Raw genomic sequence first — 25,378 nt, 5'->3', positions numbered from 1 at the left:
CAAAGAGGATTTAAAATGGGAAATTCACAGCTTTTCAACTTGAAAGCTTTATTACTACCATTTCACAGAGGGAAAAACTTGGGTTTGGAGAAGTGAATCTTTGAAGTTACACAGACAAGAAATAGAAGAGTTCATAGTCAAGTCTGAACACCCATTATTTTCTTTTATAAATATGTGTGTGCCTACACCTGCGACAAACCTTGTAGTCATTGGTCACAACAGTGAGCAATGCAGATTCAAATCTGCTCCTTTGGGAGTGTTTTAGAAGTAGCCTAACTCATGGTCTGTAACTCTTGTCTATTTTAATGCTGGTAGCAGTCGATCAGGGCTGCTTCTTTGAAGAATCTGAAAAGGAAATGTGCTGTGGCACAGGAGTCCTGGGGTGTGTTGGCCTCAGGGACTGCTGGCCATGGATGCTCCAAGGCGAGAGTCCAGGGCCAACCCCTCCCTTTAGAAAAATCCTCTGTCAAGTTTCCGTCCTTCATATTAACTTCATTCTCAGACATGTTCTATATAGTTTTCTCCCATCCAATTTTTAGACCATAATCAAAATAGAGAATTTTTGTTCAACTTACATGCACCAGGTTAGTGTGACTCAACTTACGAACAAACCTGGCCGCGATTCGGCGGGAGGGGCAGGTCTGCCTGGCCCCACTCCAGGGTGGCCTGGGATCAGCGTCCTGTGCCTGCTGTGGACTGCATCCCGGTGGGTGGGGACTGCGCCGCCCCACCGCCTGGCGAAGCCGAGAGCGGGGTGTGGGTCCCGGGGGGTGGGGCAGACCGTCTACAGTAAGAACTGAAGGGGTCCGGGGTGCAGTTCCGTGTGAGGCGCTGAGATGAAAAATAAAAAGGGGCTCAGCATTGTGGGACCCGAAACCGCGCCGGCTCGAGCTGGTGGCTTCGCTGAGCTCTTCCTTCTTCCCTGAACGGGGACCTTTTGACACGGAAAACTGGGCTGATCGCGGGGAACAGCACCTCCACCAGCCTACACTGTAGCCCGGCCAGGCCCCGCCCCGCCCCAGAAACCCCGCCCACCGCTCGGCCCCCGCCCACCCCGCAGGAGGCTCCTCTGGGAAGGGTGGGGCAGGCGGGTTTGTTGCGCATGCGTAGCGCAGGGGCGCGGTTGCCGTGGCAGCGCCCCCCCCCCCCGCGAGTGAGGGCGCAGCCGGGCGCCGACCGAGGAGCGCTGAGGCGGCAGCGCGACCCCTGAGAGGCCGCGGCCCGGCCAGAGGCGGCGCCGAGCAGGCCTGAGTGGAGCGGCGCGCCCGGCGGCGGGGATGCGGGACCGGCTGCCGGACCTGACGGCGGTGAGCGCCAGCGGGATCGGCGCGGGCCGTGGGCCGGGGGTGCTGGGCGGGGCCTGAGGCCGGGGCTGCGGGCGGGGCCGATGGGAACGCGGTCCAGGCGGGTCTCGGGGCTGGGGAGCCTGGGGAGGCCCTCTTGGGAAGGGGCCTTTCGGGGAGCACCCCGTAGCCGGTTGGGTGGAGCCAGGTGGAGGCCGGGGCAGGGCGGTCTCCTATACCGGCGTGGCTCCTGCAGGCTGGGGCCTGATGCCACCCCGTGATGCCCCCCATGTGGGCCGGGGTCTCGGTGCCCCTGTGTGACAAGGCGTGGCCCAGTCTCCTGGGAGGAGCAGGGCTGAGGGCTGAGGCCTGCCCGGCTCTGCCGTTAGCACCGTCGGAGAGGCTGTGCCATGCCCCCGAGGGTCCCCTGCCTGCTGCTGTGTCCCAGGTCCGGCACAGGGTCCTGCCCCAGCGAGTGGACACGGGCCCAGCAGGTACCGTGGCTCCTGTGTCCCCAGCAAATAGTGTGCTCAGGCCGTGAGGCCTGAGCGCATCCGTGTCCCCTGACACCCCTGGATGGGCCTGTAACCCCGGGGCTTGTGCACACCCTCCAGCCCTGGAGTATTTCCACTCTACACTGACACAGCAGCTGTACCTATCTGTGGGGCCCAGGGCGACACTTCAGTGCACACGTGCGGTGTGTCCTGACCAGGTCGGGTGGGTAGTGTGTCTGTCACCCGGATGGAGACACTCAGGATCCTCCTCGAAGCTGTTCTGGAGTTGGGAAGCTCAGTTAATCGCTGTGACCCCCAGGCACCCTGTAGTGCCCCAGGGAATGGGAGGTTCCTCCTCTCCAGCCACACCCCGAGTCCCCAAGACTTCCTCACTCACCCTCTACCCAGCCCTGGTTCCCTGTTCTCCTCCTCACTTCTTATTTTGGGGGGGATTGGTTTTTTGAGGCAGCGTCGCTGTGTAGTAGGGCTGGCCCTGAACCCACTATGTAGCCCAAGCTGGCCTCTAACTCTTGGCGATCCTCCTGCCTCAGCCTCCCGAGTGCTGGGATTATAGGCCTGGGACACCCTGGCAGGCCTTCCTTGCCGCTTGTTTGAGATCAGCTTTTCTGCTTCCCTATGAGCCAGGGCACTCAGCACTTCTCTTTCTAGCTGGGTATTCTTCACCTTCCAGAATGACCTACAGTTCAGTCCACATTTCTGCAGGTGATAGAATTTTCTTCTTCTTAATGGCTGAATTCTATTAAAGGTGGGGTGATTTCTGATGCCTCTGCAACTGCATGAAGATGACAGTCCTGTGACTGGGACAGTGAAACTAGATGAGTTTTTACAGGCTGTGTAAGAGCTAAAACTTTTTAGGGACACAAAGTAATTATGTTTTTCCCCTGTGGAAAGTACAGAACTGCTGCCTGATGGGTGTGACCATTTGTTTTTCCAGTGTAGATGCAGCCTCTGCCCTGGAGTCGCTTTGGCCTAAGGCATCCCTGGCGGGCCAGGAGTTAAGCTCTCTCCCTTGCTCCTAGAAGGCTGGGTATGTCCCCGGGTTGGGAGAGGATCTATAGAGTGCCCGGCCCTCTGTCGGCCTGCGGGAACTCTGGCTGGGGAAGACACTTTACCCTCGGGACCTTGGAAATCGTGCGTAAGACTCCTCCCAAGGGAGTTCCGTTGTGGTGACGCTGCTTTCCCCCTTTTAATGGGAGTTTTGAGGTTCCCTGCACACCGAGGACCAAGGCTGCATGCAACATCAGTCATTGTGGACTTCCCTTTGGAAAATCCCCAGCACTGCACAGCGGGAGCTCCCCGTGTTCGGTCCCACACAGTGTGACAGCCATCGCTGTTTCGTCAGGTTAGCAAGGCTTGTGTAACAGAGGAAGCAGCGAGGAAGACGGGGCAGCAGGATGTGTGAGCAGATGTTCCTGGCTCGATTCTCTATTCTCGATTCTTGGACAGCACAGAAGGCAGTTAGTTATCAGTCGCTGCTCAGGCCACCCCTTCCTGACCAGTGATAGGACCTGCAGATGCGCTTGCTCCTGAGTGGGGGCCTTATCTGGTCTAGCGCCTTCCGCTGCTGGGCCCAGCAGCAGTCTAATCTGGGCAAATGACTTGTAAACTCCTCAGTACTTTAACTCTCCTGCATGGTTTTTTGGTTTGTTTGTTTGTTTCTCCCGAGTGCTGGGATTGCAGGTGTGCACCACTATCCCGGCACCTCCTGCATGTAAAGTGGAGATGGTACTTACACCTTGTAAAGGGAGTTTTGAAATGGAGTTATTTAATGTGTGAAGCTCTGTAAGAAGGTGGGTGGGAGGAAGCGCCCTATTAATATTTGATATTTTTCATGTTTTCAGGAAGTTCTAAGAGCAGCTTTCTCTATGTAAAATAGTTAACATTGAGCTTTACACCCTTAAAGTTTAATGATTTCAGTATTTAAAAACCCACCTTGATGCTACCAGGTGCCTTGTTTTTTTAAATATGTCATTTCCAGGTGGTTTAGGGGTAGTTGAATGCCTGTTAGCAACCATTTTTCTACATGGCTGATAGTTTTGTATTTGATTCTGGTAGTTAGAGCAGCTCATCCAGTGACCAAAGGAGCAAAGTGTTTGAGACGCCACTGGAAAGTTTTCCTTATGGCTGTTAGTGCTTCCCTCTGAGAGAAAGGCACCACCCGTAACTGCCTGGGAAGGACTTAACAGTTGGTGTGTTTAAAGCAGTTTACAGTCACACATTTTTATGGACAGGTTTAGCAGCTTCTAAGCAGTAGGTCACTTTGAGGAACCTGCCTGCCCTGTGGGTGCCCATGATCCCCCAGGCTCCACAGCCAGCGCTGAATTGCTTCCAGGGTACAGAAGGTCAGGGGATCCGCCAGGAAGATACCTGACGTGCCAGGTCTCTGCTTTTCTGGCTGGGGGCAGGTGGGGCTGAGAGGACTCAGCGTGTGCTGTGGGCACTGTGTGCAGGGAGGGGCGTGAGGCGTTCAGAGCAGGTAGCCAGGCCTGAGAAAATGGGCCCAAGTGATACGCTGATCACCTTTCTAACGCAAGTTCTGGATGCAGACGGACTTGTCTATTAAAATCCGCGGGGCCTGCAGATTTCAGCTGAGGGAATTGTTTGCATGAAAGTGAACAAACACTCCAGCTGTGTGGCACTCATTAAGGGACCTCAGCGAAATGGGAAAAGTACTCTTCATCCTTGGGATCAAGGCAATGAATTACAAACACTTTTTCTGAGAGCAGGAAACACTACCCAGATATGTTTCTATCTTTTGACAGCTCATATTTGTACATGCAGTGCAGAATGTTGTAAAGACTCAAGATTCTAATTCTGAAAATAGGAACCTTTAAGACAGGTACTTAGGAGGCTGAGGCAGGAGGATCATAAGTTCAAGGCCAGCCTGGACAACTTGGTGACTAAGCGAAACCCTGTCTCAAATAAAAAATAAAGGGCCAGGGGTATGGCTCAGCTCTCCATGGGCTCAATCCCCAGTACCAGGAAAAAAGAGGAAGTGCCAGGCACGGTTTCAGACAGTGCGGTGGAAGCAGGCGTGCGCTTTGCCTTCACGTGGCCTGTGGTGGGGTGGCGGCTGTTGTAGGAAGCAGAGCGCCTGAGCCCAGCTGGCTGTGGGCGCCTGGACCAGCTCACGGGGCCTGCCCTGGAGCTGGGGGCTGGCAGGCGACTAGCTCACGAAGAAGGCAGCAGACCGGGCCCTGGGGAGGGCAGAGCAGAGGGTGCAGTGGGCGGAGCACCCCGTGGGCTTCTTGTGTTCCTGGTGATCTTGTGGGTGGAGGCTGCCCGGCTCCCAAGGTCAAGCCCATCCAGGTCCTCTTGGGGTCCTCTGTCCGGCCGGTTCCGGTCCTGGTCCTGGTCCTGGGGACAGTGTGGTTGGCCCAGTGGGGGCAGCGTCTCCAGCCCTGTCGCCTGTGGGCTTAGTTGTCACAGCTGAGCCCTGGGGCGTCCGTCAGGGAGGCTGGCGGTGCCCACGGCCTGGCCCAGAGGGAGAGCAGGGAGTGGAGCGGGCATGGTGTTTGTGGCCTTGGGGCCTGCACAGCGGTGGCCGCGTGCGGGGTGGTGTACACTGTGGACCAGGCAGCATGGCGGGGACGGGCCGCATGGAGCTTCATGTGCAGCTCCCCGACATCATGCCACATGGGTCAACGCAGGGATCCCAGGACTGTCAGGGACAGGAACAGAGCGGCGGGAGCCGATCCTGTGCACAGGCCTGTGTCCAGCACCCTTGGTCACGGTGCCGGGACAGGCAGGTAGTGGGCTGCAGAACCTGGAGCAGTACCACTGCACGCTGCAGCATACAAGTGCGGGTGGTTCTGGAGGAGCAGGAGAAGGCAGTGTCCCAGTGGGCGCGTAGCATGCCGACTACAGCAGCCTCTCCTGCGTTTGCTTCTGCCCGCCTGTTTCTGCCCCAATGGTTGCGTTTGAGAAAGAGCCCAGTGTGTCCCAGCAAAAAAGATGCTTCAACCGGGAGACATACTTAGGGTGACGCTTTGTGTCCTCCCAGTTCTCCTTCCACAGCGGCCCTCGTGCACCTGGGGGAGAATAGTGTGCAGAGGGGGCCAGGTTCTCCCGGCCCTCGAGGCCCCTTTCTGCGGCACTGGGGCTGAAGCAGGGCCGTGCCAGGCAGACACTCCGAGGGCCACAATACGGCCTGGCACTGTGTGGCCCTCCCTGAGACCCCGGGGATGGGAGAGGCCCAGCCAGCGTGACTGTCCCACGAGGGTCACCGCCCTGGTGTGAGAGACTGGACTACAGGAGGCCCTGGGTCTCAGGCCAAGGACAGGACCTGGCTGTTTCCTGGGTCTGAGACTTGCAAATTCAGGTAGAAATAGGATGGAGACCTGGAGGCCGTATAGAAAATACATTCCTAGTGTGTGGCTCTCAGTGTGCAGGACTCGGGGTGACAGGTGATTTCCCAGCAAGTGGAGGACTTTGAAAGCCACGCTGGTGTGTGACTGGGGCCACCCCTTGGCAGGGCAAGGTCCTCGCCAGTCGGTCATCCCCTGGCCCCTGCCCCTGTGAGGTGGGGGGTGCCCGCTTCCCTCGCTGCTGGCAGGAGTAGTTTCCCTCTGGGCTGGCCCAGAGGGGCTCAGGGTCCCCGCTATCCACCCCACAGGGTTTGCCTGCCGCAGCTGTGTGCCGTGGCCGTGGGGAGGCCTGGGAACAGGCAGGCTGGAGCTGTGGTGACCCTAGGACACTGACTCAGTGCTCTGGCTGGGCGCAGGTTTGGATTTTCCCTTACACCAAGGAGGGCAAAGCTGCTGTGCCAGCCCTGAGCGGCCATCAGAGCCGAGAGAGCAGCAGTGGGGTGCTGTCCCGTCCCGTGGTCCTGGGGCCCAGCTGCAGCTGCCAGCAGGACTGCAGTGTCGTTCACATGTCGAGTGTCGGCTGAGCGAGTGGCTGCTGCAGCTAAGGGGGTGGCGTTGTGTGCTGGCCCTCGGCCCCCAGCCCAGGCCTGAGTGACAAGCAGCTGACCACGGGCCCAGCTGCAGTCCCTGTGCCCGGCCACCATGGAGACAGCAGGAGTGGAGGGGCCGGGGGCCACAGATCCTCCAGAGAGGGGCTCTGTGCTGGGCTGGGCGGGCCAGGTGGGGTCTGCAGCCCCACCCTTTCTCCCCAGAAGTGGTGATTGGGTCTTGTGGGGCGGCGGTCGGCATGGGGGCAGGGCGGCCCTGTGCTGCCCCCTTCGTGGTCTGGAGCAGCCCACCCTGCTGTTGCCACATGGCCACTGCCGGGGGCGCCATGCACTGAGTGGACGTGCGTGTCTGGGCTGGGGAGCCATGGAGAGGCCCTCGGGGGCCCGAAGCCGTCCTGCAGGCACTGCTGCTCTCCGAGACCGAGACTGGCTCTGCCCTGCCCTGCGTGTGGCCTGGGGAGAAGGCCCCGAGGCAGCCCTCCCTGCTCCGGGCAGCAGCATCCTGCTCCCTCCCATAGCCGCTGGACGTCTGTCTCCCACCGGCTGGCCTCAGCTGCCCCGTGGGCCGGAAGAGGCTGCTGTGGACTCTGAGGCCAAGTCCACTTAGCCTCGGTGAGAGGCCTGGGTGACAGAGAGGGAGGGTTTGTTTTGCTTCCTGCACACAGTTATTAGATGTCGCAGATGTTTCTCAGCCGAACTGTAGCTCCCTGCGTGACAGTGGCTCAGCTGGGTGCTGGGCTCTCGCTGGAGCGGGGGAGGGAGCCGTGCTGATGCGGGCTGCCCTGGGAGAAGGCCCAGCAGGCCAGTGCCCCCTGCCCGGCATGGTGCACTTGGGGGCCGTGTCACAAGGCCCTAGTAAGCATCGCTTGGCTTGGATCCGAGCTCCTGGGCTTTATCTGTCCTCTCTTCCCCTGGCTGTGCACAAAGCTTCTTTCTGGCTGACCTGGACTTCCCATTAGATGCCTTTGCCTGCCTGGCAGGTCGGTGTCTGGGGTGCCAGCTCCTGGACATAGTCAGCGACCGGGCGCTGTGGCCGGCCGGCCCCGGGCTCTGTAGCCACCGGAGTGGGCACCTCTGGGCCCAGGATGGCGCCTGGGCCTGTCTCCCCCTGTGGCGTCTCAAGCTGACCAGCAGCACCACCCCAGCTGCTCATAGTGATCCTTCGGGTTGCTCTTGTCCCTCTGGGGCCCTCACCTCCATCCTCTGTAGGGTCACAGTCTTCTGTAGGGAGCCTGAGGGAGCCTGCTGGTGCCCGGAGCGCTCTCCCATCCCTGTGTACTCTGGGAGGTCAGTCGTGGGCTCAGCATTTTTAGTCTTGTGTGGAAAATAGAAATGCACGGCACGGCAGTTTGCCTCCTCCAGGATCACGTGGCCTGCATCTACTGAGCGAGTGTGCAGAGCCAGAATCTGGAAGCCGCCTGGGCCTGCCCCCCCCCAGGCCCGCCCTCTGCTGTCACTGGGTCCTGTTGGGGCGACACGGTCACAGTGGGGTCCGGGGTGCGGCATGTGGGCGGCTGCTATGCTGGTGCTGTGCCCATCCAGATCTTCCGGGTCCCGACTGCTGGTGTCTGCAGCTCACCATGTGCGCCTGTGTAAGGATTTGAGAAATCGGACACATCATACATTCCGTATTTTCCATTTCAGTGTAGGAAGAATGGCGATGACGACGCGATTGTGGCTGCTGAAAAGGACCACTTCATGGATGAATTCTTCCGTCAGGTAAGATCATTTTCGTGAGGCCGAGTTGAGCACGTTGAAGTCGCGGTGCCCTGGCACAGTTCTCTCATGCTGGTGCATGGCGCATCTTGGCCCACGGTGACTGTGGGCTGCAGGCCGCGTAAGTGTGTGCAGGCGGGCACTGTGATGCTCGCGGGCCCTGGGTCCCTGGCAACGTGCTCCTCAGCATGGCCCTGTCACTGTGCGTGGCTGCAGTTCAGCAGTTGCTGTTGAGTGAGGAAGTTCTCTGGGCCGTGAGCACCCCAGGGTGTCAGCTAGCCTTGGGGCAAGGGGAGCGTCCTGCAGGAGGCCCAGATTGGCGGGCAGGCTGCTGGGGAGGCTGTGGTCTTGGGCTGTTGCGGGCCTGGGCTGCTGCCATCCTCTGTGTCTGGGGCAGGGCAGCCCGGCGGCCCCTCCTCCATCGGCGCTCGCTGGGAGCCGCTACCTGGAGGTCAGCGAAGAAGAGTTTTGACTTCACCCTTTCTCTGGCCCTGGATCTCTCCCACACCACGTCCTTGTGATGACTTCTTTTTTTTTTTTTTTTTTGGTACCAGGGATTGAACTCGGGACCTTGCGCTTGCAAGGCAGGCGACTGATCCACTGAGCTAAATCCCCGGCCCAACTTCTTATTTCTTGAGTGCCCTAGCATCATGTGGCTGTGTTGATGGACAGTGGTGTGGCCATCCAGCTAGTGCCAAGCTGCCGTGAGTCTGGTTTTTTTTTTTTCAGACAGGGTCTCTCTGAGTAGTCCAGGCTGGCCTTGAATTTATAGTGATCCTCCTGCCTCAGCCTCCCACGTGCTGGGATTATAGCCGTGTGTCTGAGTGTGGTGGGCCTCATTCTGATGCCAGTTTAGGCCCCAGCTTTTGTTCAGTAGTTGTTCTGCAGTTTGTTTCTGTGAAATGACTTCTTAGAGAAACGAAGGTTTGTTAATATGAACTCACTTTTAGGAAATGGCATTCGGATCTTAAATATCATGCAGAACACTGTGGAGAGAGGGATTTTGGTCGTGACAGTGACAGGTAGAGCCTGAAACTCTCCTAGGAGGGGCTGGGCTCGGCTTTTGAGCAATTCTAAGGTGCAGAGAGAAACCTCATGTGGTGCAGTGCACTGGCCCTGCTGTCCCCATGGTGTGCGCTCCAGGCCAGAGCCACTTGGGGCTCCTGCTGCTGAGACGTCAGTCTCGTGTCCAGGACTCCCAGGGACCGTGGGCCCCACTGTTCCCTAGCACATGCGCCCCTAAATGGGCCTTCACAGTGGTGTCCTCAGACGTACCCCAAAATGTAACCAAATCCAGAGCCTGTGACTGTATTCACCTTTTAGCTCCCCACTTCCCAGCATGCTCTGGTGCCTGTGCTGGCCCCTGGGGTGCCAAGGCCCCGTGAAGAGGGCCGTGGGGCAGGGCTGTGTCGTGGCTGAGGTCAAACAGCCCCGCCCAGTCCGGTGCCTGCAGCCTCGACCTCCTCGATCTCAAGTCCTTTGGTGGCAGTGGTCCCTCATCTCCGGCCCGCCAGGGGATCCTGGGTCATTTCTGCCTCGGGGCCTCGGCACGCCTGCAGTGGCCTTGGGCTCCAGGGTTGGGATGTGGATGTGGACAGCAGCGGGAAGTGGGTGTTGAGTGTATTTAGGGTGCTGGGAAGGGGGACCGGCGGGGCTCTGGCCTGAGGTCCCCTTTGGTGTCTCTGTGGGGACACTTGTGACTGTATTGGGGACACCGAGACCCAGGATGACTGCCCCCCTGAGCCCCGTAGCTTAGTCATAGGTGTGGTTTCTCTTGCCACGAGGCAGCATTGGTTCCGGGGTCTCTTCTGGGGCCACTCCCCAGCCTCCCCAGTGACGTTCGAAGGTGCTCGTGGGAGCACGGTGTGTTCTGAAGGAGATGTTGAACAGCTCAGGCACTGAGAGGCCAAAGGCAGATTCCCAGGATGGGCCATGCCAGCTGCTGAGGTCCTTGTGCAGCAGGGTGACTGGCGTGTACCTCGACTATGCTCACGTCGCTGTTGGGTGGCCCCAGTTCTGAAGGCAGGTGTGTCTCCCTGGCGCCACCTTTGGTGCGGTTTGGGCCCGGTGGAGGGCGCCGAACATCCCGTTAGGGTTTCTGGCAAGGACCGACTGATGCTCACTTAGTCAGGGAAGTCGGCTGTTGATGTGGCTCCGGGCTCTGAGCTCCGGGATGTCACGGTGAGCATGGGAAAGGCTCCTACGCGTGCAGTCGGCGTTCATCTGCTCCCCCTGCCTGCGCTGTGTAGGCAATGGCGAGCGATAGCAAAGCTGAACTTGCCGCACTCTGACGACTGCTGTCCCTCCTAGGTGGAGGAGGTCAGAAACAGCACAGCTGAGATAGCGCAGTACGTGGAGGATGTGAAGAAGAACCACAGCATCATTCTGTCTGCACCAAACCCGGAAGGAAGTGAGCTGTGGGCTGTAGAGTGGGTCTGTCTGTCTGTGTGTGCATGTGCGTGTCTGCCTGCATATCTGTCTGTCTGTCTTGTCTGTCTGTGTGCCGATGTGCCTGGCACTCCGGCTGTGGTTGGCGCAGTCTCACCAGCCTCGCTTCACCCTGAAGAGTGGGAGTTGCACAGACGGTGCCTGAGTCCCCCTTGGCACCCCGAGGCCTCCGCAGGGGGTCCCAGGCTCCCTGAGCAGCCCTAGTGCACTGCCCGGGGCCTGGTGTTCGAGGTCCCTGAGGACACGTGTGACTTTGCAGAAGTTGGGGCGTGACACGGATCGGGGTCTGTGCTGTCCACAGTCAAGCCCTTGTGCGTTTGGTGCGCGGTTGAATGTGTGACAGCAGTTTAAGGGGGGGGTCAGCTGGGGGTGCTTTGGTCCGAGGGGAGCTTTGGCGGGGTGGGTGTCTGCTGTGGCAGCGTGCGGCCCGAGGGTGAGCGACCTCGTGTGTCGGTGTGACGGGTTGACTGGGGTGATGAACGTGGGGAACTTTACAGGGTGTGTGGGTCCCCACGAGCCAGGGTCTCCCGCTGGAACTGCCTGGAGAATGGGTAACAACTGGGAGTCTCTTTGCGCTGCCTTTTCCGAGTTCCGGTTTCTCCCGGCACTGATCTGTGATCTGCTGAGCCAGCGTGGGCCACACCTGCCTTTTGTTGTTGATCTTCTCGGACGGGCGGTGTCTTGATGTTACCGAAAGCAACACCTGCTTCCCATTTCATTTTCTGTTGGTTTTTTGGTAGGATGCAGAGATGCTATAGCACTGTGTGTTGACCTCCTGTCCCATCGCTGTACCGAGCTAGTTACTCTGATCATTTCTCCTTGCATAGAGAGCTCTCACTAGGGCTTACTGTTTATGCTTAGCTGACGTCTTCACGGATTGCAGCTCTGTTAGGCAGGAGTGGAGGTGGGTGATCATCCTCAGTCTTGGAGGAAAGGCACAGCCAAGGCTTTGTATTCCATACATTGGAAAAAATAAGTAGCTGGTGGGATTCAAGTGAAAAGGAGCATACTTTAAAATGCTAACCCGCTGGAGGGCCCTGCTCTGACACAGGGCCATTTCACAGAAGGAGCGCCTGGCTGTCTCCCCAGCGACCCCCATGGCCCTGCCCTCCAGGGGCTTCCCAGTGTCACATCCCTCCCCAGAGAGCTGCCAGGTCCTCCCCACTTCTGCAGCCCTAGAACCCCACAATGAAGACGCTCATTTCACCTGTCAAGTCCAGGGTTACACCCAACGTTTCACATGATATCCTGTTTAATTCCTAGGCAAATTTAATTGGGATAAATATCTTTTGAGGAGTTTATGTCCAGACCAGTTTTCTGCCCAGTGAGAGCAGACACACCTATGGTGGTAAATGGACTGTTTCACAGCAGCCCTTCTTGGCCTGAAATGCACCGCAGGGCTGCTTTTGTCTTTCAGGAACCACGGAGTAGGAAGCGGGGCCCAGCTGCCTGCTCAGCTGCTCTCTTCCCAGTGGTAGCCCTGGACCAAGTGCCCAGGACAGGCCTGTCCCCTCCTCGAGGCCTCCCTACCCTGTGTGCCCAAAGAATAGATGGCCCTGCTGGGCTGGCGGGTGTGGAGTCAGGGGCCCCGCCCACCCCGCCCCACGGCAGCTGCTCTCCCAGCAGTGGCCCAGGCGCCTCTTGCTGAGGTCCTGGAGGGTGACTGTCCCTTGCCGTGGTCCAGGAGCTGTGTGAACGCTGACCCTGCAGATGGGAGAGCTGCTGCTGTGCGTGACGGAGCGGGGTGCAGGCTCCAGTGCTGTCCTGGTTCCTGGACACCAGGGGCTCCCCAGCCCTGCTCCCTGGCCCAGGAGGCTGGTGTCAGGGGGATGCGTGAGACTCCAGGAGCTGCTCGCCCAGCAGGACCTGATGGGGCCCTGCCCTTCACTCCTTCCCAGGGCCATCCAGTGCCGGCAGCATTTTAACCCCTTTCTTTGCTCGGAATCAGCGGAGCCAACTTCTGCTCACGAGAAGCACCAGAGCCTCTGAGCACAGCCTGGAGGTCCCTCTGCAGCCCTGGTTGCCTGGCTGCCCAGGGCTCTCTGCAGCTGCCCTGTTCTGGTTCCGTGTGCTCTGCTCCTTGATCAGATTCAAGGGCTCCACTTCTGGCTCTTCTGGAAGCGCAGTGGGATCGCGTGATCCCCTGTTACTGCATGTGACCTTTCCCTGTGACCTTAACCCAGGCCACTGATGGGCTGCAAAGCTGGGGAGCAGCACAGGCGTCAGGCAGTGTGGGGCACAGGGGAGGCTGCTGGGAGGACGGCCAAGCCCGCCTGGGCTGCAGGTGGGACTGGGTCTCAGCTGTTGGCTCATCTGGGCTCCACTGTGAGCTGGTGGGGTTCAGACCTGCAGTGCAGGGGCCTGCAGAGCGGGCACCAAGCCCTGCCCACGGGAGGGGCCAGTGGGAGTGGGCCGCCTGGGTGTTTGGAGTCTGCTGCTCTCTGTGGTTGATTGGCCTCGCTTGAGTTCAGTGCTGTAGCTCAGATGCCTTATTTTAAATTTTAAAGAAATCAAAGAAGAGCTTGAAGACCTGAACAAAGAAATCAAGAAAACTGCTAACAAAATTCGGGCCAAGTTAAAGTGTGAGTTTAAAATTTGATTATCAGTGGTGATAGGGATAATTACTATTTAGTTTTTTCTTTTTAGTTTTTTATTCTCTTACATTTTCAAAAATTGTGACCATGTCAAAACAAACTATTTGTGTGTATTTGGAAGGGCTACTACACATCCAGTGAAAGGAAGCATTGCTCATTCAACTCCTGGGCTTTAAAGTCATTTTGAATAGTTCTTGTTCCTGCCATTTTGGCATTTGTTAACTTGAACTATAGTTAAGTTGGTTCATTTTGGTTTTTTGAGACAAAGTCTAGCTGTGTGGCCTTCAGTTCACTGTGTAGCTCAGGCCGCCTCAAACATGCAGCGATCCTCTTGGCCCAGTGTCCCTCATGCTGGGATCACAAGCGTCCGCCACTGTGTCTGGATTTTTAAAAATTTTAGATATCGCTCTGTGTATGTATTTATTTTTGAGATGGGGTCTCGCCCAGTTGCCCAGCTGGCTTTGAACTTGAGAGATCCTCCTGTCCCAGTTCTGGTGAGAAAGGAAAGCAGTTTGGGGTTTGGCTTGAGAAACTGAGCTTTACGTGGAAACTTCTATCCTGTTTCCTTCCAGCCATTGAGCAAAGCTTTGATCGGGAGGAGAGCAGGAACCGGACCTCTGTGGACCTTCGCATCCGCAGAACCCAGGTGTGACTTTGCCCACATTGGAGGAGGTGATGCAGGGCAACCGGTCCTTTCCCCTCCTGCAGACCCAGCAATGCCGCCCTGCCACGCACACTCACCCTTCTGATCCCCTGGGGAGCGGAGTCCCGTCCGTCCTTGCGGGGGGTGCTGTGTGTGGGTAGCAGGAGGAGGCCGGGTGTTCCGGTCCCCACGAGTGGATGCCTGCAGCACAGCAAGGTCGCGGTGAGGTAGGGCTGGGGCACGGTGGGGGGGCTTCTGCATTGTTGGTGGGAGGTGAGCTAGTAAACCCGCCAGGGAAATCAGCATGTGGACTCCTCAGAAAGCTGCACATAGACATTCCATTCACCCCAGCTCCACCTCTCCTGGGTACCTTCCCCAAAGAACTAACGACGCCATATTGTAGGGGTCTGTGCACACCCACGTTTATGGCAGCCCAACTCCGAGCAGTTAAACCTTGGAAGCATCCGTACATCCATCGAAGATGAACGGATAAAGAAAACATGGTGTATGTGAGCAGGGGAGATAAATCTGAGTCATTTGTAGGAGAACGGGTGCACTTTGAGACCATAACAACATTCAGTGAAATAAGTCAGACACACGAGCACAGACATCATGTGGTCTCTTAGACGAGAAACTGAATGTGTGAATCATTTAAGCAACAAAATGAAAGATACTATGAAGCAGGGAGGTAGCTCTGCCAGTGGGAAGTAGCGACGCAGGGGACAGGAGGGAAGGGAAGAGGAAGTCAAAAGGATGCAGCTGTGTTGTGCACGGCACAGCACAGCGTAATGTACGGCAACGCGGACTCGTAACAAATACAGGAAAAACAGTCCATACACACACAAACGGCTTCAGCCTGCCCTCGCCACCGCAGGGTACCCCAAGTGGCGGACACCCCAGGAGTACAAACCCCAGCCCCAGAGCACGCACGAGTGCCTCCTGAGGGCCCGTGCCCTGTTCTCCGAGTTCTTGCTTAACTCTGCCTAATAAACGTTTCTGGCGCCAGGTCAGCAAAGGCCGCGCATGTCAGTTCTTTACCGTAGATTCCGTCCCAGGCTGTGCCCCTCTGCCCTCCCACCCGAGGTGGGTGCGCTGGCCCAGCCCTGGACTGTAACGCTGGGACACGTTGTGCCCATGGAGGCTGAGACCACGCACTAATGTCACTCTCCCGGCCACCAGCATTCTGTGCTGTCCTGGAAGTTCGTGGAGGTCATGACGGAGTACAACGAAGCCCAGACTCTGTTTCGGGAGCGGAGCAAAGGACGCATCCAACGCCAGCTTGAAATCAGTGAGTCGGGGGGCGGGACAGGGAGTGTGCCCCCCAGGGCCTTGCTGCTGAGCAGTCTGACTCCACTCTGCCTGCAGTGATTCCACCCATCTTGACCAGTATTGTGAAACTAGACTTTTCCTAGCGTCCTTGTCCACGAATCAACCAAACCTATTACTTATGTACAGCCCACCGAAGCTTGAGTGAGGGACTTGAAGTCACTTTCCAATGCCCAGAACTCTCAGTGCATGCAGCCGGGGGTTAGGAAACCCCAGGCTGTGTCTTCAAGGCCGCTGTCTGCGGCGGGAGGCGGGTCACAGCGCAGTGCGGTGGCCGAGTGAGCTCGGGAGAACCACTGTGCTGAGTGCTGCTTCTCACTGATTCTCAGCTGAGCCGGGGAAGCCGCCCGATGCCTCAGGCCTTCTGTGATCAGTGCTGGGGCCCTCCCTTGTACCCTCAACCCTGCCCGGAGAGTAGGGACCCTGCTGGGGTGTCAGTAGCCCGTCAGGGTGGGTCGCTGCTCGCAGCAGCAGGGGGAAGGCGCTGAGTGCCTTTCCGTCCCCAGCCGGAAGGACCACCACGGACGCGGAGCTGGAGGAGATGCTGGAGAGCGGGAAGCCATCCATCTTTACCTCGGACGTGAGTGTGGGCCGGGCTCCCACCGTGGGGCCCCTCCCACCCCTGGCTCACTGGGGCCCTTTGCTCTGTTTCTCCAAGATCATCTCAGACTCATACGTCACCAGACAAGCGCTCAACGAGATCCAGTCTCGCCACAAGGACATCATGAAGCTGGAGACCAGCATCCGTGAGCTGCACGAGATGTTCGTGGACATGGCCATGTTCGTGGAGACGCAGGTGAGGACGACGGCTTTGAGCTGGACCCGTCCCCCTCGGTCAGGGAGCTGGCACCGTGGGCCCGGCTCAGAATTAACGGTGGTGTCCTGTGTGATGCCGGGCGCCAGGCACAGGCGGAGCTTCCCAGGGTGGGGACGCTCGTCAGAGTCAGTTCGTTCTGCCCCAGCCTTTCAGACAGCTGTGGCCACACTGGCACTGCGTCCTTGGGGAGTTTGCAGGGGAATGTACGAGGGTTTGTGCTGGCATGTCAGGTTAAGATAAAAAGGGATATGAACATGGAGCATGTGTACCACACATGTGTGGACCTGTACTTGTGTGAACACACACCGCAGGAACTCAGCCACTGAACGGTGTTCCCAGAGAAAAGACGCACCCTGCAGTCTAGTGGCACTGGGCCACGGCGTGTAGTTTCAGTTTGCTGCGAGGAGCATTTGCGGAGCAGTCACTGGGAGAGGGGCTGGAAGATCAAGCCGCCCGGGCTCCAGCTGCGGCCTGAGAGCCGTGCTGCCCGCCCAGCAGCCCGGGCTGGGGAGCGGCGGGAGCGGAGGTGTAGGGCTCTGTGTCCTCTGCCCGGAGCTGCTCGGCCTGCCCACGTCGGAGTTTGTTCGGCTGACATTTTGGCTGGTCGCTGGGCTGGCGGCCGCCCACCCCAGGTGGCCCCTTGGCACATTGCCCCGGCGGGCTTCCTGAAGGCAGTGCCAGTGTGTGCCGAGCTTGCCCCGGTGGTGCCGGCCAGGTCGCATCCCCCTCAGCACCAGCTGGAGAACACCGTTTGCAGAGGAGCCTCACGGAGTCCGTGCAGGGCTGGGGCATCCCAGCTGGGCCTCACTGCCCTGGCACCGGGTGGCTGGGCACAAACTGCCGCTCCACGCAGAGTGGAAAGGGGGTCTGGGTCCGCTAGCGGCTTACTCACAGGGGCAGCCACGGGGAGCCAGCTGCACAGTAGGACTAGGTTAATTTTGTAATTACCGAAGATTTTAACAGATGCCATAGCTTTTAGTTGTTCCCGTCCCACGCCAAGGGCGCCGTGAGCATAGCGTGGCTCCTGTTCCCTTGGAAGTGCGAGTAGCACAGCTCCCGGCTGTGGGCAGGGCTGGCGGGGAGGGAGCGCTGTGCCTGTTAGTCACCTGTCCGTCCTTCTTCACTGCTCTCCTCTTGCTGCCGCAGACTTTGTCTTCTGGCGCGCAGAGCCCAGGTAACGTGTTCCACGCTGCTCTACCACCTCCTCCTCCTCCTCCTCCTCCTCCTCCTCCTCCTCAGCATCCTCAGGAGCCCACCCTGCCTCTGTCCATCCCTCATCCGTGAACACCAGGCAGTCACTGCACTGAGTTTCCTGACATTTTAAAGTGATGTTTGCCCGTTGTAAACGCTGTCATCCTCGGTGTACAATGTTTTGCGTGGTCGTGAAACATTCATCCACCTAGCACAGGCTGCCTCTGTCCGGCGCTCACCCGGGAGACGCCCACGGTAGAGGATGTGTCTGCCCGTGTCCATGTCCAGGTCGCACTCGGTCCATTGCATGGTACTGGCTCGTTTCAGCCATCTCGCCCTCCACCTGGCTGCGGGTACAAGCTCCACCCCGTGACACGCGCATTCTGTCTGCATACACGGTGTCCTGCTGCACACACCCCTGAAAATGGCTTCTGAGGCCCGTCCTCTTGTTTTCAGGGTGAAATGATCAACAACATAGAGAAGAACGTCATGAACGCCACAGACTATGTGGAACACGCCAAGGAGGAGACAAAGAAAGCCATTCGGTACCAGAGCAAGGCCAGAAGGGTGAGTGGCTGGGAAGCGCTGAGTGTTTTCTCACCCTGTGGTTTCGCGTTGTTAGACACCAGTGCCACCTGGAAACGCAGCCCGGAAGTAAAAGTTCCTTCAATAAATGTTATTTTAAAACTGAAACGGTTCTTTTTGGGAAGAATTTTATAAACTTTTCAGGCAAACTGAACATAAGCTATTTCATGCTCTAAGCCTCGAAAACCCTTCCCAACCTCTGGCCAGAGCTGTCTCCCTTTTCCAGGTTGGCTGAGCGTGGCAGGCTGAGTTCTGTTTCCAGTCGTTCCTGGGAGGGGCTTGAGGCCTCTGGCTCGGGGATCCCCTGGAACTCTTGGCCTCATGCTGTGTGGCGAGCGCTTCCTCTGTTAGGCTGTCAGTGGCTGCTTTGGTCTGGAGGGACGGGGCGCTCTCCGAGCTGTAGGGCTGATGCCCTATGCAGTGCCCTCCCAGGCGCCCCCGGGGGACCGAGCCCCTCCTTCATGCCCACCGCCTCCCCAAGCCTTGCACCCAGGGCAGAGTTGAGGACCCCTCCTGCTGACCCAGGGCCTCTGGCCTGGGTGCTGGGGGAGCCGTAACATTTGCACCTGAATCCTAAAGGTGTTAACGTCACGCCATTTGTGAATGAACACTCTCCTGGAAACTGTGAAGCTACAAAGCCACGTTCCCACGGAGAGACTGACTCTGAGCCAGGTGTGGGGCTGCACGCCTGTGAGCCCAGCCTGGACAACCTAACAACTTAGTGAGAGCCTGTCTCAAAGTAGAAAGTAAAAAAGGACTGGGGATGTAGCTCCGTGTGAAGAACTAATATTGTCAAAATGGCCGTATTACCAAAACTGGTTTACAGGTTTTCCACAATACCAATCAAAATACCAACAGCGTTCTTCAGAACTAGAAAAAAAATCCTAAAAGCCATACGGAACCAGAGGAGACCCCAAATAGCAAAAGCAATCTGGGTAACAAGAGCAGTCCAAGAGGGTTCACAATCCCAGATGTCAAGTTGTATCGCAAAGCTGCTGTGATGGAAACAGCCAGACACTGACATAAAAACAGGTGAGGGTCAGTGGAACAGAGTAGAGGATGCGGAAGTAACCCCAGGCACATGCAGCTATTTGATCTCTGCCAAAGGGCTAAAAAATAACCTGGGAGGAAGACAGGCCCTTTAATAAATGTGCTGGGAAAACACTTTTCCTGTGCAGAAGACTGGACCTAGACCCTTATCTCTCACCATGCACTGCACTAAAATCAAAATGGATCAAAGACCCAGATATTGAAACAGAAACACAAAATCTGATTGAAGATAATAAAAGAGGCAGCACTCTTGAAGACCTAGGTGCAGGCCAAGACTTTCTGAACAGGACCCAGTTGCATGAGAAATAGCACAAGGGAATCAGCAGTGGGATTTATCACGCTAACTGCTCAGCAGCTTGCTCCTGCCTCACTTTTCCCAGCGTCACTTGGGCAGGCGCTGTTTCAAGCAGTCCATTTGTGTGTTGAATAAATTTGATAAAATTAATTTTATGTTTTGTTTTATTATCTTATAAAAATTAATGAAAAAATATACAATTTTTTGCCACCTGGTATTTAAATAATTTACAGGACTGGTAAGTGTTTAGTTAAAAGCTTCTGCATTGCAGAGGAAACAACCAACAGAGTGAAAAGACAACCTGCAGAATGGAAAAAATTTGCCAGCTACTCCTCAGAAGACTAATGTCTAGAATATACAGAGAATTTAAAAGAAATTAGGCCTCCCAAAATAAAAGACCCCACAAAAAATGGGCAACTGAAAAGAACAGACTCTTCTCAGAAGGGGTACAAATGGCCAATAAATAGGTGAATAAACAGTCAGCACCACTGACTGTCAGAGGAATGCAAATTAAAACAGCACCGAGATTCCACCTGCTGTGGTTGTATTTAGATGTCCCCCAAACCCTGTGTCATAGGTGGAGCTTTTCAGAGGGGCTGGATCTCGGGTGTGTGATGCTGAGATTAAGGGTGCCCACCCTGGGTGAGTGCTGCCTGCCACAAGGGCCTGGATAGAATATAAGGGATGGAAAGAGGAAAGAGGCCTGCTGCAGTGCTGCTTGTCGCTTGCTGCCTGCTGCCTTCTGCCTGCCCTGCCCTGCCATGGACTGTTTCTCCTCTGTGTTGCCCCTCTGCCATGCTGTGCCACCTTGGAGCCATGGCCTTTGAGTCAGAACTATGGATCGAAATCTCTAGGACCTGTGAGCTAAATAAACCTTTCCTCCTTTAACTTTGGGCATTGGATGTTTTGTCTCAGCAACAAGGAAAATAACAAAGACACCTTCCTTCTCCAGAAGGAATGGCTGTCATCAAGAGATCAAATGATGGGCCGGGGATTTAGCTCAGTGGTTTTGCTGCCTGCTGCGCAAGCGCAAGGACCCAAGTTCGATCCCCGTACCAAAAAAAAAAAAAGAGATCAAATGATAACAAATGCCGGTGAGGCTGCAGGGGGGAAAGGACCTTTCTGCACTGTTGCTGGGGATGTAAACTAGTGCAGCCTTTCTGGAGATCAGTGTGGAGCTTCCACAAAGAACTAAAAATAGAAATTCCATTCAGCCCAGCCATTCCCTACTAGGCATTTTCCTGAAAGAGTTAAAGTCGTCCTGTTATGGTGATCCATGCACACCTATGTTTGTAGCAGCTCAACGAATATTAGCTATATCTTGGAAGTGTCTGTATATCTACCCTGAGATAAAGAAGTATTTATATACAACGCAGTACTGTTTATCCATAAAGAGGTACAAATTTGAGTCATCTGTAGGAAAATGGATGCACCTCAAGACCGTAATTAGTGGGATAAATCAGACTTGCAAGCTTACATGCGCTGTGGTCTCTCTGATATGAGAAAGCTTAAGTATAAGTGACTCAAAGAGCAAAACAAGAGCACGGGAAACGGGCCCAGGCATTTTGCAGATGGGAGGGGCTCCAGAGCAGAGGAGGGAGTGAAAGGGATTAGGGATGCACGTGTGCGTGTACCAGTTCCCCAGGCGGAACGATTCGTTCGTTGTGGAGTGGCATTTAATATTCACTGCGTGTACTAATTAAAAGAAGAAAAAGGGAAGACAGGGACTTTGGCGCCAGAGCGCTCCTTGCCTGGGTTGCCTGGGTTGCCTGGGTTGCCTGGGTGCCGGGCCGCCTGCCTCTGCACCTGGGATGGAGGGCCGAGCCGGAGCCCGGCTACTCCTGGGCAGTGTGGCCCCACCGCCCCAGGGTGCCGGTGCCCGCGGGCTGTGCCCCAGCGCTCCGGCTCGCACGTGAGTCCCTCTGGAAACTCAGTGTCACCCAGGGGCCCGGCAGCTGCCCCGTGGTGTGGGTTTGACAACGCAATGTGCTGGGTGACGGGTGTCTCGTGCTGTGGTGTAATCCAGTCGCTTTTCTTTGACAGAAAAAGTGGATAATTGTGGCCGTGTCGGTGGTGCTGGTGGCTGTCCTGGCGCTAATCATCGGCTTGTCGGTGGGTGGCAGTAAGTGACTAACCAGCTGGAGCACGGACTAGCTGTCCTGTTGGCCGGCGTCACGTTTCCCGACATTAATATTCTGAAGACGATAAAGCCTGTGTGCCGAGCTGTGTGCTGTCCTCGCTGACGCGTCTGAGAGGGAGCGCAGGCCAGGGGCCACCGCGTCACCCCAGGCCCGGCCCCCCTTGTCTCTTGGCGACTGTGGGCCGTGTCACCTGCACACAGTGGGCCTGGTCCGGTGCTGTGCCAGGGAGGACGAAGCAGGTGCCGGTGACATTGCAGTCCCTCCTGACACTGTCACCTCCAGAATCGCTGCCCCAGCTGAATGATGTTATTTTGTAAAATGCACCCGTGCATGACTTGCACTGTGGCACCGAGGAGGGGAACCAATGAAAACCAGTGACTGAAAACAGAACCCTCCGTCTGACTTTTCCACATGGCAGCTTCTGCTCTGTTTACAATTCAACCCTTGTCAGATGGAAGCTGTGTGTGGTCGGCACTGGCCCCAGCCGGGGTCCCGGACTGCACGGTCTGCAGTTTACGCAGAGCGTCACCGTCATGCCCCATGTGAGCCCCCTCCTGCTTCCCGGGCTCCCTGTCTCCGCTGGTTTCCCTGGATTTGGGGGTTGTCCCCCCGCACTGTCCCCGAGTCATGCCCCTGGCGTGGGAGGCCCCTGCAGGCACCTGGCCGCCCCTGTGAGGGATGCGGTCACCCACTCCCCTGAGCTGGGGGCGCAGGCTGGCTTGCTCGGCTCCTCAGACGCTACGCAGACAGGTCCCTGTGAGCCCGGCTGTCACAACTGCTTGGGGTCTTTTTTTCCAGTGCTGGGATTGAACCCAGGGCCTTAGCACTGATCTAACTCACACACCCCTTTTTTAGTTTTTTGTTTTGAGACAGGGTTTCCTAAGTTGCTGAGGTACCCAGGCTGGCTGGAACTTGCTGTCCTCCTGCGTCATCCTCCTCAGGTGCTGAGATTACGGCCTGCACCACCATGCCCTGCAGGGCTTCTTTCTTCACCTGAGCAGCAAATGTCACTTCTAGCGGCAGTGATCAGATGAGGCTGACGGCTTGTGTGCAACACGCATTGGCCACGGAGAGCTGCTGCCCTGGCGCTGGCCACACTGTCCACCTCCCTCCTGCGGGGAGAAGGGCTCCGTCACCATCTGCATCGGGCTGGAGTTCGTGTGTCTGCCCGGCCTCCTTTCTCTTAGCTCTGCTGAAAGAATGGCATATGCGATTTTTCTGCACTACCGCAGCGGTCCTTTCAGCGTTTCTGGCTTTCTCTGTGAATGTGCCTTTTCTGTGTTTCCGGGGCGGAAATTTGGTCTGAGCAGTGGCATGAGGGAAGAAGGCTCCTCGGGAACCCTGGGTGCGGGCAGGTCCCCCCGCCTGGGCTCAACAGACCGGGGCACAGTGGGGACCCCAGGACGTGGCTCGAGGTCTCTGGTTGGCTCTGCAGGGTCACTGTGCCCCTCGGGCCCTGAGGGCCGGCCGGACCCTCCCTGCAGTTGGGCCCCGCAGCCACCTGCAGCCGGGTGAGGGGACAGGCCAGAGGCAGGTGCCGGTCATGGTGGGTGCAGCTCCCAGGGTGGGCAGGCAGGTGCCCTCTGTCACCCAGGAGCCACGGGAGGAGATGGGAGTGGTCGCCCAGCTCACAGTGGCCGGGTCAGGCAGCATGCCTGGGCTCCTGTCTCCTCAGTGCTGTGCGTCCTGCCGTTTGTGGCCCTCGAGGCAGAGGACACACCTGCAGCCCAGGTGTGTGGCAGCCATCCCACAGCAGGCGCCAGCTGGAGCTGCGTGCGGAGTGGAGTGGCAGTGCCCAGGGGACACAGTGTGGACAGTCGGGCCTCCAGGCTCTCACACAGTGTGGAGCGGGACTATGGGGCCTGTGTCCCCGGGGCCGCCCCCGGCTGTGCTGTCTGCACGTCCTGCTGGATGACACTGCTGCCGCTGCCGCTGCGTCGCCACCCCCTGGGAACTGCTCAGCTCTCGCTACAGACAGCGTTTCCTTTGCTGTTACTGTTACTGTTACTGTTTTTGCCCCCTTTTTTTTTGGTACTGGGAATCGAACTCAGAACCTTTCGCTTGGTGAGGCAGGCGCAGCACCACTGAGCTACATCCCGGCCCTGTTACTGTGTGTGGGGCTGGTGGCAGCGTGAGGCAGCTGGTGGTGGGACCGAGGGGCGGAGCCTGCTTTCCGCCGTGGACGCACAGCCTCACCTGCTTCCCCTCCTGCTTCCCCTCCCTCAGCCGAGTTTCCTGAGGAGACGGCGGCTTCAAATTGTGGGAGGGTGTCTGAGGGTGCCAGCTTTCAAAACAGAAAGGAAGGAAGCTCAACGCCGCCCTGTGCTCAGCGGTCTGCGCAGAGGCTGCTCGGCAGCCAGGTGGACGTGTGCTCACCGAGGCGGCTCGTCAGGGCCAGAAGAGGCGCCGGGTCAGGGCGGCCCCAGGTGGATCGCTGCTGCGTCCTGACGTCCACTGCTCATCAGCTTTGGGGTCTGTGTCCCGCTCGGCCCGCTCGGCCCTGGAGTCCCGCTGTCCCCAGGCGTCCAGGACTTGTCTGGTTTCCTAGTCATGGACTTACATGTGAGACTCCAACATTTCAGAAGGCCAATGTTAGGAAACGGCACTGATTTCTTTCCTCTGATACGTTGTAAATTCACATTTCTCTTTGTCTTGCAGAAAATGATGTTCACTGTTACTTGCGTAATTATTTTGCTTGTGATCCTTGGAGTGATCCTCGCAGCAACGTTGTCTTAGCAACCACATCCCAGAATTGTCACCCGTCACAGGCCACGCCCCCGCAGCATCGGTGGATGGAGCCCAGTGGGCGTCAGGGTGTGGACCCCAGGCCCACGTGCTAAGCCCCGGATGCCGGGCTCAGGAGCCTCATGGAGGCCCTGGCATCGGGAGTGACTGCCGATGTCACTTCGAGAAACTGTCCAGTGTTAAGAGTGTGCACGTGGAATTAGGGCCCTGCTGTGAGGCTATGAAATGGAGGCAGGTCCAGCGCAGCTAACACCTGCTGATGAAGAGACGGTTGGTCATAGCGTCATCGTGTGTGTGTCCTCCTGGCGGAAATAATTCTCATTACCCCAGAGCTGTTTTGTGCAATATCTGTAATTTTAGATGTTTATAAATTAATGAATATTCTGACACATTCACTCCACTTTGCATGCTGAGTGCTGGCTTGTGAAGGGGCTGGGCGGCTGCGCAGTTTGCCAGCCTCGGGAGCCATGGGTTGGGGCCCTGCGCCCTCCTCTTCTGTGGATGCTGACTGAGGAAGGCCCGGCTCCTCAGGGAGGGCAGCTCATTTCTACCTTCTCCCTTACCCAGTGATAAATAATTAGTTACTGCACTGTAAAGACAATGGTCTGTTCTTTGATCATGAAAAATAGGGCTTGTAGCTGACCTGGTGCCACATCCTTGTAGTGCCAGAACCCTGGGGGCAGAGGCAGGAGGATCGAAAGTTTGAGCCCAACCTGGGCAACTTAGTGACTTAGCAAGATCCTGTCTCAAAGCAAAAAGGCTGTGGCTCCGTGCGAAGGCCCTGGGTTCATCCCCAGGACCGCGTTCTCTGCACGCTGACAAAGTCTGGATTTCAGGTGGTGGTGGAGAGTGTTAGTGGTCTCTAAACTTGAAGTTATTCCTAGGCATTAAGGAATTCTTAGAAATTGTTGTGCAGGTCTCTTAAATGTTCTTATGTATCTAATACTTTGCTGAACTCTAAAATTTAATTCCCAGTTGGGCATGGCATCACATGCATGTGGTCCCAGCACTCAGGAGACTGAGGCAGGAAGATCACCACAAGTTCAAGGCCAGCCTGAGCTGCATAGCGCGACGAGACCATCGCAAAAATCAAAAAAAAAAAAAAAAACCCCAA

At 57.0% G+C, this 25,378-nt stretch overlaps 1 protein-coding gene across 10 annotated transcripts; it reads left to right on the top strand.

The window, feature by feature from the left end:
* The first annotated feature begins 1,126 nt into the window (after positions 1-1,126).
* Positions 1,127-25,378, top strand: Stx2 (syntaxin 2). Of its 10 annotated transcripts, XR_015446266.1 has the most exons (12): positions 1,127-1,307; positions 8,358-8,432; positions 10,740-10,839; positions 13,385-13,459; positions 14,044-14,117; positions 15,294-15,402; positions 15,947-16,020; positions 16,099-16,236; positions 17,905-18,015; positions 21,422-22,061; positions 22,375-22,460; positions 24,178-25,378. XR_015446266.1 is itself a non-coding variant. In XM_013071862.3 (10 exons), exons 1-10 carry the CDS (start codon positions 1,278-1,280, stop codon positions 24,253-24,255), a joined length of 864 nt encoding a protein of 287 aa, XP_012927316.2. In that variant the 5' UTR covers positions 1,127-1,277; the 3' UTR covers positions 24,256-25,378. The 10 variants fall into 10 exon arrangements, 5 of the variants coding, with proteins under 5 accessions (XP_012927316.2, XP_021113339.1, XP_021113344.1 ...); XR_015446267.1 differs by lacking the exon at positions 22,375-22,460; XR_015446265.1 differs by having other exon boundaries at positions 21,422-22,460.

Source organism: Heterocephalus glaber, unplaced genomic scaffold (assembly GCF_053883595.1).
Source record: "Heterocephalus glaber isolate CG9 unplaced genomic scaffold, H.glaber_assembly_v1.0 deba00001687, whole genome shotgun sequence".
NCBI lineage: Eukaryota > Metazoa > Chordata > Mammalia > Rodentia > Bathyergidae > Heterocephalus > Heterocephalus glaber.
Note: the sequence above shows the minus strand (reverse complement) of the source record. Positions and strands in the feature narration are given on the sequence as shown.